Source organism: Drosophila pseudoobscura, chromosome 4, assembly GCF_009870125.1.
Source record: "Drosophila pseudoobscura strain MV-25-SWS-2005 chromosome 4, UCI_Dpse_MV25, whole genome shotgun sequence".
Taxonomy (NCBI): Eukaryota; Metazoa; Arthropoda; class Insecta; order Diptera; family Drosophilidae; genus Drosophila; species Drosophila pseudoobscura.
In genome coordinates this window covers 22,154,966-22,168,451 of record NC_046681.1, presented here as the reverse complement: position 1 = coordinate 22,168,451, position 13,486 = coordinate 22,154,966, and the positions used below count along the sequence as shown (strand labels likewise).

The following is a 13,486-nucleotide window of genomic DNA, read 5'->3' as shown; positions in this document are numbered from 1 at the left end:
CACATTGCACGTTGCAGGTTGCAGGTTGCAGGATGCAGAGTGCTTGAATTCAAATGGCACAGGCACGCATTGTTTTAGCCAGAGAACTCCCCACAGACAAAACAGAAACCAGATTAAACATTGACTTTGGCCACACACAAGTGAAAGTACGGCATGGGCATGGAGAAAGGCCTGCGAAATATAAGAGGTAATTGAATAGTTGTCGCAACAATAGTGCCGACTAGGATAAAACCAAGTTGGCTCCATAAATCGCATACAAATAGCCACATGGGAGTGTTCATATCGGGCCAGCCATCGAATGGAGTCCCCATATTGAGTGGGGTATTGGAACACAAAAGCCACAAAAGCAATTGCCAAACAAATACGGAAAAGCGGGCTAATTACATTCGTGTTTGTGTGTTTGTACGACGTTCGGTGGGAGGCCGGACGAGAGGGACACAGAAAACAATTTGTTTGGCTAAATTATCTGCTAAATTAAGCAATTTCAATTCAACAAACGAAACGAAACGAAACGAAAAACAAAGCGATACGAGACGAGAAGCGAAAGAAAAACAAATCCAGCGATTCCACCCTAAAGCCCTGGAACGGAGACTGAGACCCTCTTCGACACGTAACACTAATGCCGAGGAGAGTGCTTATATATACGAGTATATGTATATCCGTGGGATGTGTTGGAGGTGCGACCAAATGCTGCACAAATCGGTTGCTAAGTAGCTCATAATGGCCGCGCTCGCTGGCTTCCAAATGCTCCCATTGGGATTTTATTCCTACAGCAGCAGCCGTCCGTGTACCCCTTTAAAGTGTTTGACCGTCTTAGCCAGCAATTGCCGGCCATGGGAGGTGTATGATATGCTCGTAAAGGGATTACGGTAGAGTAATGGGCACTTTGAACCCGAGGTGTGTGGCCCACTGGTAGCATCTCTCTAAGTATATTTTTATTCCAATCGTATTCAGTATGAGCCGGATCAGCATCTAGGAGGAGTTTTCAATGAATTTTCATGAAATATCAGAAGATGTCTCAATATAGTATCTATGAATTCACAGTTTATAAAAGTCTTTAACCTTACAAGAGAACTATCAAAGCACCAGTAAAGACGCAGTACTGAGTATCTGTTCTACGACCAGCTCCAAATGTAAAAACATTAAACATTTCTTCTGCATAGAACCCTCTACTATTTTGCTAGGAGTCTCGTTCTAGTTGGTTCTTAGAACTTCTAAAGGGGTCTACCCATCAAATATCTATTCAGCAAGGATGCAACTCGGCAATTTCAAAGTTCCTTCAAGAGTATTCCGACTTCAACAAAAGCAAAGCAAAGTTTTCCCATACTGGGTTTTTGCTTTTGTTGCACCCCGAGTATTTTGCTTGATGCCCGGGGCCATAAAAAGGTTAAAGGTTACAAAATGGCACGCACACACCGAAATGCCGGCTTGCAACATGTTGCATGTGTATGAGCATTAGTGTGCGGACGTGTGTGAGGCCCTGCTTCCGTGTGTGAGTGTGTGTGTGTGTGTGCTTTGAACTTTGATAAATGCAGATTTTATTGTAATTCGATATAAATTTGTGTGGCAAGGGAAAGGTGGGGCCGAGGCAATCGAAGCGCACCTCTCGATATTGATATTGATATTGCATTTTTATGGCCAACATTTAAACTGCAAAAATAAAGGGCCTAAAACGGAAATCGAAACATGCAGGAAATTGGAATATACAAACAATTTAATAGCCCTCCAACAGCGCAGAGAATTCAAAATGACAGGGATTCACGGGGTTTTAGCTTACATTCATACGTTGCAGAAGGTTATAGGAAAAAGGAAACTAGAGTTGGCTAATCATGCAGTCATCAATACATCCTTTAACATAGGATTGTTATTCCTAAGAGTCATTTGAATCTGATTAAAATCTCGCTAAGACGTTGCACTGTAATTCAATGTGGGGAAAATTGCCATTGGCACAGAAAATCTGATGTTGCACTCACACTGATTGTCAAAATGCCAGTTACACGTTAACGTTGACTGATGGACAGACAGCACTCATTGAGGAAAGAGAAGGACTGGCGCAGAAAGCAGTATGGTAGGGGCAGGCAAGAGAGAATATGTAGTGGGAATGGGTTCTCAAATTAGAAAATTCTCTCGCTCTTCCATATCCATTTCTATTTCCAGTCGCTTTCCAGGCACATTAATCAGGCCTGTTACAGGACGCCCGCCTCCTTCTGTTCCGCCTCTGTGCTGGCAGGCAAATTACATCAGTTTTGTATGGAAAATGTTGCCATTTAATTTAATGAGGCATCATTATGCCAAAAACTTTAATCTCATCAGGAGGGAGGCTGGCTGGCTGGGAGGAAAAAAAGAACTGTAATTATTGAGATGCCGTTTTTTTCGGGCCTTTGGGGCGGGGCAGGTAGGTGTTTGAGGGTGGTAGGCGGTGGGTTATGGGCGTGTCCTGCTGTTAATGATGTTTGGCAACTTCAACTCCAGGCCGCCACAAACCCTTACACCTTCCACCCACACACACACACACACCCCTTCGCAGACATAGACACCTTTAGCATCCAATTAGCGGCAAAACGAGTTTCTGGCTCTCACGTGTTTTTCTATCTGTTCCACTCTTCCACTCTCCCACTTTCGCCAGCAGCTCCATCCGTGCCGTGCCCCTCTGCGTCTAACAAGCACTCGAATCGCTCTTTTTTTTCACACGAAAAACGTAGCTCACATATGTTTCATCTTGTTTGCTGGTGTGTGTGCTCGCACTACACACAGACGCAGGGGCACACCCACACTCGAGCTTTTGTGCAGTCGAAGGAGCAGCAACAGCAACAGCAACAGAGCAAACCAACAAACAACAACAAACAGTGTGGTGGAGTGACCAGGAGAGGGAGCAGAGGAATGGGAATGGGAGCAAACACAAAAAAAGATGAAAGGAAGAGTTTAGTTTCGAGGACGGAAGTTTGTGATACCCTGGCAGATCTAACGTTTTTAAACATTGAGCAATATACTATAATGTTGCATTCATGGTGGTTCTGGTATATATGGTTATCTCCTAGAAATATTAAGGACCGTTTGAAAAAGTTTTAGCTGCAAAATGAAGAGACTATTTGGAATCTGAGCTCTGATCTGCTCCGCTCTCTCTTGTAGGTCCAAGGTGAATTTACGGAACACGTTTGCTATCTCTTTCTAGCGCTTGTCTCCCTGAGAGCCACGAGAGCGTGGATAGTCCTCACCACAGCGGACGACACCACCTTTTAAGTAAATTCATCATGCCCTGGTCTAACACATACTACCGCCTGCCAGGGTATGCACATGAATGTATGTAGGTACAAATGAAAAATGGCAACACTTTAACTTTTGAACGGCACCCCACCCTGTCCACCACACCCTACCTTATCCTACCTGTCCTTTTTTCAAATGCGTTTTTTAAGCCGAGATTATTTTTTGTTTTTCCCACTGCCCGCCCTCACTATTTTTTTGTTGTGAATGGGAGTGCAAGTGCGAGTGTGGCAGTGTGTGTGTGTGTGTGTGTGTGTGTGTGTGTGTGTGTGTGTGTGGGCATAACTTTTGCATAATAGTGGCACAAAACAAAAACGGGCTGTGTTGTACATATGGCGGGGATCGGAGTCAACAAGCGTGAGGGTTACGTTCCGCTGCCGAGATTCAGCGGATTTCAGATTCCAATTAAGTTTTTTAAATTTTACACAGACAAGCGTATGAATGATGACGTTCATTTTGGTTGGCAGGATGTGGTACGAGCTTACCCCTACCCGCCCTACCACCCTACCTCCCTACCATCCTGGCAAATGTGCTAATCATTTTCATTTTGCAATGAACAGAAGGGGAAACGAGAGAATGGAAAGAAAAGAATACAAGAAACAAGATGTTGTTTGCCCCCGGAACTCGCACTCGTGCTCATACTATCCTGCCTTCAGCCCTACCGCACCTTTCAAGGACTCTTTCCGCGTGCATTCCCAAGTAGTGGAACATGGGAGTGCCATTATGGAAAGTAATAAACAAGAAAATGGAATAACTAAATTCCTTTCAGACTGAATTCTAGATGCCCTTTGCCCGGTCCCAACGATTAGCATTTGTTGCCAAAGGGAAAGAGATTTGTAAACAAAACTATAAATAGTCAGAATGGAGTGCTGATGGGATATCTTCTGAGTGAATGACATCATCAATATGCTAATCACTTCTCAAGCGAATGCATCGACAATAGTGCGAGTGCTCTTATCATCTGGAATCTAGATCGCAGATCGCAGGACCGGCTTAATCGCTCAGGTAAGCAAAGCATAGGCGACTGCACGGAAAAAACACAAGAACTAACGACTTAAGAGGAATAAATATATTATTCTCTGCAAAGTAATGCATATATTCACTAACTTGCGACTACTAGTGTCATGTTTTGTAATTCCGGGGTAATTAAAGCTTAAAAATATAAAGTTTATCAATTTTTAGTTGAATAGGTAAAAAAGACTGGAAGACTGGAAGACTTATGGATGAACTATTATCAAAAATCATATTTCTTGTAGAAGATAATAATAATGCCAAACATGACCATACAAATAACAACATTTGCTGATTTGAATAGGTTTTGCACATCAAAGTTAATGAAATTTTATGTCAATTGGTTAAATTAGTTGATTTCAATAAATTTAGAAAATAATATCGGTACAGAATTATTGTTTTTTGGCCACACTCACAGCAAATTTCATTCTCAGCGTTAAAATGTAGCCTCCTTATTGGGATTCAAATAAAAGATTTGAATAATTTATTATACGCGCCTCCCAGCATTTTTTTTAAGCTGGTAACGCGCACCCCAACATTTGCTTAAAAAGCTTTCGATTTGACAGCTGAAAGCTCTAACTAACCCAGCCGCTGCTCCCTATTGGCTCTGTTTTCTCTTTTCAAATCGGTTAATTGTCTCTTTTTGCTTCCTTTACATCGGTTAAGGATCTCTTTTTGCTTCCTTTAAATTCTGACTGAATAGGCCGAGCCTTTTTATTACGGTGAAAATGCTGCAGAAATTGGGGAATCAGCACATGTGTCATGGTGTCGTGATAGTTTTCTGCCAGCTATTCAGCGTACTTAACATGTTGTCACTTTAAAGGACCGACTTTTCCACAGGTTTGAATATATCGTACAATAACCGAAACTGTTTTGGTAACTCAAACGGGTTTAAAACGAAAACGACAATATTTATGCTTTGAACTTCACTTTCAAAAAAATTCCACTTTGCCGCTACTCTTTGAATCGGCGAACTACATAAATATGTAGTTGACATGTATCAAAATGTTAAGACATGTAACATGTAGAATAATTACCGATGTTCTTGGCACTGCGAGGTTTCGTTTATACACAGTTTTATAAGTCAATCACAGTACATTCTTCACTATACACTTTCCCATTCAGGCTGGGGGTCGTAAAGATCAAGACAATGATAAAAATTCGACGGTTAGAAGAAAGTTTTAGACATAATTGACCGGCCCGGACACAAACAAGACGAGGACCCGAGCTACAGCGTTTGTTTATGCTGGCAACCTTAAAGAACGCGCGCCACAACAGCTGTTTCGAAAGCTTTCCATTTGACAGCTGTAAGCTTACTCGTCGCAGAGGGCGCCACCATCAACTGAGCAGCTGCTCCCCAAACAAGAACAAAAATCATGGAAACAAAAAATAAAATACGCATGTATGACCTTCGTACAAGGTGACTGGGGCAAAGAGAGAACAACAATTCAGAAGAAAGAGTGGAGAGGAGAGAGATTGGCCAACAAAGCTTCAGGTAGGAGTGAGGAGAGAGAGTGCATAACAGAGGAATGGAATGCAAGCGACGCTTTGCTGTATGCTCTGTTCTGGTCTGCTGCTGGGAGAGCCTGATAAGAACCCCAACTGTGTGTCACAGAGAACTCACAATCAGCGCCAAAAGTGAGAGAGCCCGAGAACGAGAAAGCTGAAAAGCTTTGATGGACAAAAACAAAAGCATATAATGCACAGCGTCGCCTGAGAAGTGCTCCGGAGTTTGCAGCGAACGGTCCTCTTGGTTTCTTGGTCGATTCTTTTCGCATTCGCTGACGGGTTTTTCACACACGCGCACCCACGCATCGGAACAGAATCCACCCATATACATATATATATAGTATATATAAATTGTTAAAAAGAGACATATACCGTATATAACTAGGACAACCATGTCGAAGCCCCAATCGGACGCGGATCGACGCAAGCAAATCTCGGTGCGCGGCATTGCCGAGGTGGGAAATGTGACCGAGGTGAAGAAGAACTTCAATCGCCATCTCCACTACACCCTGGTGAAGGATCGCAATGTGGCCACTCTGCGCGACTACTATTTTGCCCTGGCGAACACCGTCAAGGACAACATGGTTGGACGCTGGATACGCACACAGCAGCACTACTACGAGAAGGATCCCAAGGTAAGTGTTACCTCCCCCCCTTACCCCACTCCATTAAGGGCTATTGATTTTACTCCCCCTTCATGGAAATTTCCCAAAAAAAACAAAACGTAACCTAACTTTTTCCCTGCCTTTGACCCCCGAAATGTGTGCGCGCTCCAGGCTAAAAGAGCCCATAGAAAATGGATTCAATTTATTTTATATTCCATTTTTTATTTTTTGGGTATTACGACATTTTATTTTTGCGGCCTGTTGTCCGCCAATTTATTGCGCTGTCCGCTTTAGTGGCCAAATTTATTTTTCTCATCTGGCCGCTTGCTGCACTTCTTTCGCTTTTGTTTTCCTACTTGTTCGCAATTATCTCTCGCCTCTCCTCTGCCTAATTGCACACCGATTTTTGGCAACATATCCCATAGTGCAATGGGATCAATGCCAAAAACGTGAGAACGATGTGTGACGAGAGAATGCCCAAAATTGCAAACTTTCACTGCACACAAATTGGTAGTGGAGGTGGACCCAAAAGCCGGTTACTGCGGGTTCCCCTCTAGCAGCTGATTTTAAGGCCTATAACAGCTTATAAATAGCTTCACATCTGTCGTCGTATTGCTTATAGAATCTATAACTATATACATATGTATATCTACATCTATCAAGTGGCTTTCTTTTGTATGTTTTTGTGATAACTCAATTGGCATACAATTTCCTTGAACGAGCATCTCAATTTCGTATTTATTTATTTTCTTTCAACATTTCTATGGCTATTGAAGATATCCGCCTTAGAAAGATGATACATGTTGTAGCAAAATTCTTATGAAGTACGCCCAAGCTTAGCCCGCCAACTGGCCGTGTATCCAACAGATACACAAGTTGCTCAACACGTGCCCAAAGCGTGAGAGCTTTTCATTAGCAAATATTGTACTTTCGCAGCACATGACTACTCTTTGTCCTTGCCTGAATGTCAGCTTAAATCACTCTCAATTTCGTGCCCCCGTTAATATCTCACAGATACAGCATAACTTCACCGATCTATTAATTATTCATTGAGTACAAATACTCGCGGCGCCACAGCAATTTCGGCACCCAAAAACTTTCCGGGTAGTACATATACTTTTTTTTTGGTCTCATAAATATTTTCAATTTAACTAATTTCGGGGGAAAACTGCTGTTGTTGCTTCTGTGTATAGCTGTGTATGACAAGATATGTACATATGTACACATATACCAAATACATACGTATATAGGCAACCGACACACATATTTTCAAGGTCAATCAAAGGTTATTAACAACAAAACGAAAGCGTCTTCTTGACAAAAATATAAAGGAAAATTTTTGTATATGCAGTGTCTATATTTCTTTGCAGGTCTTTCTCTTATTTTTATTTCGGGTACACTTTTGGGGGGGTGGGATGGGTTTGCTATGCGCTGGTCGTTTGTCATTTAGTTCAGTCGAATTTTTCCTTTACGTTCAGGTTTTATGGAACTTTTATGTTACCCATTAATAGATCCGATGTTTGTGTTTAGTTTTCGGACGTGCGGACACGGGCATACAATGCAATTAACTCACGCAATCATCAGAGCAGGGAGAGGGGGAGTACGCACGAGTATAGCATGGGGTTGATTGTATCTCATGGATACATTGAACAGCTGTTGTGGTGTGTCTAGAGTTGGCTCTAATTGAAGAACCACTTTCATTCCATCTATTCCAATCTGCAGTAATTTATGTAGATTGAAGAAAGTTCATTGAGTTGGATGACCAGATGCCACTATTGGGGGTAAGAGTTCTTCGAAATTTTCCTATATATATAAGTGGAAAACTTTGTGTCACTGAATCCATATGCTTCCACAACTTATCACCTAATGGAAACCTAATCCAGTTATTAATGGCCCTTCCTATGCACATCTGCCATACTTATACATATGTACATATATTGTGGCTATAATGTGGGATCCATTATATAGGTACCTATAGAAAAACAAAAGCAAACAAATATCATTTATTGTTATCAAAAGCAGCAAAGAACAACAAAACATATGTACTCGTATGTCTGGCAGGTAGGGCCAGAACGTTTGCCAAAGTCCCCTACTTACCGACTACAGTTAGGTGAAATGGCAACCAAATTCTAAAGTTGAATGACTTAAAAAGCTTTTACGGGAATGTTGACCCAAAATTTACGTTTTGCCAGCTTTTCGATTAGATAAGCCAAACAATTTTATTCACATTTTGAGAGTGAGGTAGGGTCGTGCTTAGACTTGTGGCTCACAACAGCGAAATATGTATGGGATCTTACCTTAGGGAAATTCTTACCTTATGAACATTTAAATCACAAATAAATTGTTGCATATCAAATGTCTGGTATAAGGGGATAAGGAAGTATCTAATGATGTTTTCCACCCAACTGATTACATTTAATGGTCCATTGCTATTTGTATCATAGTGTTTAATCCCGAATCAATCATTGGACATACTCGTATGTATATCTGATCTCTAGCATATGATCCTAAGTACTCACATGACGATCGTCTCGAGACGCACAAGCGAATTTTTCAAAAAGAGAGAACCCAAAAACCAATTAACTGGCTTGTGCATGACGATTTATAACTAACTTCTTTTCTAAATTATGTTAAGAATCTATATACTCGTATAGTTGTAGAAAATATTCAACCAATTTCACCCTACTGATTCCATTTCCTGGTGCATTATTTTCTTGAATCACAACCCAACATTTATATTATCGGAAAGTTTGCGGAATGTTTCTAATCAATAAGCTCAACCCTTTAACCCCGTTACACGTAGAGATGCTATGATGAGTATTATGCACAAACAAGATTCGTCAAACAAATCTCAGACTTCTAATTAGATGTGGGGCAGGGAGCCAGCATGCGCCTGGGGTATGCGTTTTTTAGGGCATAATCTACATATGTCCGCTGATAAGGATTGTCCGGCGCATAGTCGCATACCTTGAAGCCATTAAGTGGCGACACTGTCAACGATGATGTCGACTGTCGACAGTAAACCCGATCACCACATCACCCTAGCATTGACCAGAGATGCAATAGATAGATTTCCATTCCGATGCATTACATTCATGCTCTGCACTCAATCATACAAAGTGCAGCCCGTATCGACAGTACATAATCCTCCTGATAACTGTTGCTATAAACAATCAAATGCCCTCGTAACATTATGGCAATCAGTCGCAACCGATCGGAATCGGATCGCATCGGATCGAATCGAACCTCTATTAATAGTTTCCATTAAGGCTGCCCTGAAATTAGCAAACGATTCCAGCGATTGATAACGCCTATGTTGTCATTGGGAGAACTGGGTGACCTTGTGAGGCAAGCCGGCACCGGCACCGGCACATGTCCGGCATAACTGGGCATCCGATCGATACGGTTCCTTATCAGGCATTGTACAGGTATTTGGGTGTATGCTGTACAGTTGAGCCTGGGCTAAGAATGGAACCTTGCACTTGGCGAATAATTCACGGGCAAAACAAAACCGGTTCTGCTTGAACAATAATCTTAATCCGATTTTCTCTCTCTTTTAAACCCATTGTTGATTTGCTCTTAAACTCTTCCAAGATACGCTCTTAAAAGCATTCTGATTCACTGAAAGAGTTCATCGTTAGTTTTTGGGTTTATTCTGGAGTGTTTATGGAAGCATTAGACTTCTACTCGAACAGTGGGCAGTTTGGAAATAACTTGATAAACTTGGTTCAGTGTGATATCACAGGAATCTGCATACAACATCTTATGTGTAGTGGTTTATTGTGTAGGGACATTCTTTGGCCATCGCTCCAATCAGCACTTTCTTAAGAGCGGAATATTCAGTATTGGGCTCGTTCTTGTTCTTGTTTGCGTTGTCTGCTATTTTCTTTGTGTGCTTGTGATTGCGATTCGATCAATTACGACATGCTCATATGCACAGTTTCGTTATCTTGTTGCAGAAGAGCAGAAGGCTCTTCTATTTCGTATCTTGCTTGTTTCTTGCTTTATTCGTTCAACGGCCCAATGGTATTTTTTTTAATCTTGTATTGTATCCAATCTTTAGAACTATTGATCCCTGTTCCCGAATGTACCTTTCCTATGAATTAATCGCCATCATCCCCTGGTTTTTCTTTCAGCGTGTGTACTACCTCTCGCTGGAGTACTACATGGGTCGCTCCCTCACCAACACCATGATCAATCTGGGCATCCAGAGCGAATGCGAGGAAGCCATGTACCAGATTGGTCTGGACATTGAGAATCTCGAGGATATGGAGGAGGATGCCGGTCTGGGCAACGGTGGTCTCGGTCGCCTGGCCGCCTGTTTCCTCGACTCGATGGCCACTCTGGGTCTGGCCGCCTATGGATATGGCATTCGTTATGAGTACGGTATCTTTGCCCAAAAGATCAAGAATGGTGAGCAGGTGGAGGAGCCCGACGATTGGCTGCGTTATGGCAACCCTTGGGAGAAGGCACGTCCCGAGTTCATGCTGCCCGTCCATTTCTATGGCCGTGTGATCGATACCCCTGAGGGAAAGAAGTGGGTGGACTCCCAAAAGGTATATGCCATGCCCTATGACAATCCCATTCCCGGCTATGCCAACAATCATGTCAACACGCTGCGTCTGTGGTCGGCCAAGTCACCGGCTGACTTCAACCTGAAGTTCTGTAAGTCTTAAACAATTATACTCCCCCTCAAAGAACCTCCTATTAAGTGATTTCTCATTTTTGATTGCAGTCAACGATGGCGACTACATTCAGGCCGTGCTGGACCGTAACTTGGCCGAGAACATCTCGCGTGTGCTGTACCCCAACGACAACTTCTTCGAGGGCAAGGAGCTGCGTCTCAAGCAGGAGTACTTCATGTGCGCCGCCACTCTCCAAGACATTATTCGTCGCTACAAGGCCTCGAAGTTTGGATCCCGCGAGGCGGTGCGCAACTCCTTTGATCACTTCCCTGATAAGGTGGCCATCCAGCTGAACGACACCCATCCCTCGCTGGCCATACCCGAGCTGATGCGCATCCTCCTCGACGATGAGCATCTGACCTGGGAGAAGGCATGGGACATTACCACCCGCACCTGTGCCTACACCAACCACACTGTGCTGCCCGAGGCTTTGGAGCGCTGGCCCGTGTCCCTGCTGGAGTCGATCTTGCCCCGTCATCTCCAGATCATCTATCACATTAATTTCCTGCATATGGAGAATGTGAAGAAGAAGTTCCCCACGGATCTGGACCGCATGCGTCGCATGTCCCTGGTGGAGGAGGATGGCGATAAGCGCGTCAATATGGCACATCTGTCGATTGTGGGCTCCCATGCCGTCAACGGTGTGGCTGCCATCCATTCGCAGATCCTGAAGGACTCGCTCTTCCGTGACTTTTACGAAATGGAGCCCGGCAAGTTCCAGAACAAGACCAACGGTATCACTCCACGCCGCTGGCTGTTGCTGTGCAATCCGGGTCTGTCCGATCTGATTGCCGAGAAGATCGGCGACGAGTGGCCCGTGCATCTAGACCAGTTGGTGGCCCTGAAGAAGTGGGCCAAGGACCCGAACTTCCAGCGTAATGTGGCTCGTGTCAAGCAGGAGAACAAGCTGAAGCTGGCCGCCATCCTGGAGGCCGACTATGGCGTGAAGGTCAATCCCTCGTCCATTTTCGACATCCAGGTTAAGCGCATCCACGAGTACAAGCGCCAGCTGCTCAACTGCCTGCACATCATCACCCTGTACAATCGCATCAAGAAGGATCCCACAGCCAATTTCACACCGAGGACCATCATGATCGGTGGCAAGGCCGCACCCGGCTACTATGTGGCCAAGCAGATCATCAAGCTGATCTGTTCCGTTGGTAATGTAGTCAACAATGATCCCATTGTTGGAGACAAGCTGAAGGTCATCTTCCTGGAGAACTATCGCGTGACGCTCGCCGAGAAGATCATGCCTGCTGCGGATCTGTCCGAGCAGATCTCCACCGCCGGCACAGAGGCATCCGGCACTGGCAACATGAAGTTCCAGCTCAACGGTGCCCTTACCATCGGCACGCTGGACGGTGCCAATGTGGAGATGGCCGAAGAGATGGGATTGGAAAACATTTTCATCTTTGGCATGACCGTCACCGAGGTGGAGGCCCTCAAGAAGAAGGGCTACAATGCCTATGACTACTACAATGCCAATGCCGAGATCAAGCAGGTGATCGATCAGATCCAGGGCGGTTTCTTCAGCCCCGGCAATCCCAACGAGTTCAAGAACATTGCCGATATTCTGCTCAAGTACGATCACTACCTCTCGCTGGCCGACTTTGATGCGTACCTGAAGGCCCAGGATCTGGTGTCCAAGACCTACCAGGTAAGCATGGATATCTATGGGTAAAACCTTAAGATCCAAAACTCTTTCTAAACTCTGTCCTTCTCTTTTTCTGCGCAGAACCAAGCCAAATGGCTGGAGATGGCTATCCACAATATTGCGTCCAGCGGCAAATTCTCGTCGGATCGTACCATTGCCGAGTATGCCCGCGAGATCTGGGGCGTGGAGCCCACCTGGGAGAAGCTGCCGAATCCCGAGGATCAGTAATAATTCAATTGACATTTTTGATATTATGTTATTATTTATGCACTTTACTTTTGTTAAAGTCAAAGTGCAAATTTTAGGAGCCAAAAGCAACACCAACTAAAACTAACCAACGGGCATCTCAGTCCTCACTCCTAAACCCCCAATTGTTAATATTTTATTTAATAAAAATCCAAGGTAAACTATTGAAGAACGCTCTCTAATATAAATCTGGAAATAAATCATAGGAGCAGCGACTGGCCTCAGCCAATTAAAAACCTCAGGAAAACTTTCAAAGTTAAAAATTATAAAAGAAAATATATAGCAAAGGAAATATTGATAGTGGAACGAAAACCAAAAAGGTCTTGGAGTTGATTAACAAAAAAATATAGTGGAAAGCTTTTGTTTAGAAATCGGATATGCGTGTTTTAAAAATGAGATCAAAACTCAAAACTGTTAAATGTAAAAAATAATTTAAATTTAATAAAATTTGATTCGAAAACAAAGGAAATTTAATGAGTTTTTGCTAAGGAATCTAAAGGATCCATGTACACTTT

The 13,486-nt window shown here is 43.4% G+C and overlaps 1 protein-coding gene across 1 annotated transcript; it reads left to right on the top strand.

Moving 5' to 3' along the window:
* Window positions 1–5,987: 5,987 nt before the first annotated feature.
* Window positions 5,988–13,137, top strand: Glyp (glycogen phosphorylase). Its single transcript, XM_001356612.4, has 4 exons — window positions 5,988–6,416; window positions 10,523–11,051; window positions 11,122–12,728; window positions 12,807–13,137. The coding sequence occupies exons 1-4, from the start codon at window positions 6,174–6,176 to the stop codon at window positions 12,951–12,953; spliced, it is 2,526 nt and encodes an 841-aa protein (XP_001356648.1). The 5' UTR covers window positions 5,988–6,173; the 3' UTR covers window positions 12,954–13,137.
* The last annotated feature ends 349 nt before the right edge of the window (window positions 13,138–13,486 follow it).

Coding starts and splice junctions, on each gene's coding strand:
- Glyp (XM_001356612.4), top strand. CDS start 6,174: ATGTCGAAGCCCCAATCGGACGCGGATCGACGCAAGCAAATCTCGGTG. Junction 6,417..10,522: donor ACTACGAGAAGGATCCCAAG/GTAAGTGTTACC, acceptor TTTTTCTTTCAG/CGTGTGTACTACCTCTCGCT. Junction 11,052..11,121: donor TGACTTCAACCTGAAGTTCT/GTAAGTCTTAAA, acceptor TTTTGATTGCAG/TCAACGATGGCGACTACATT.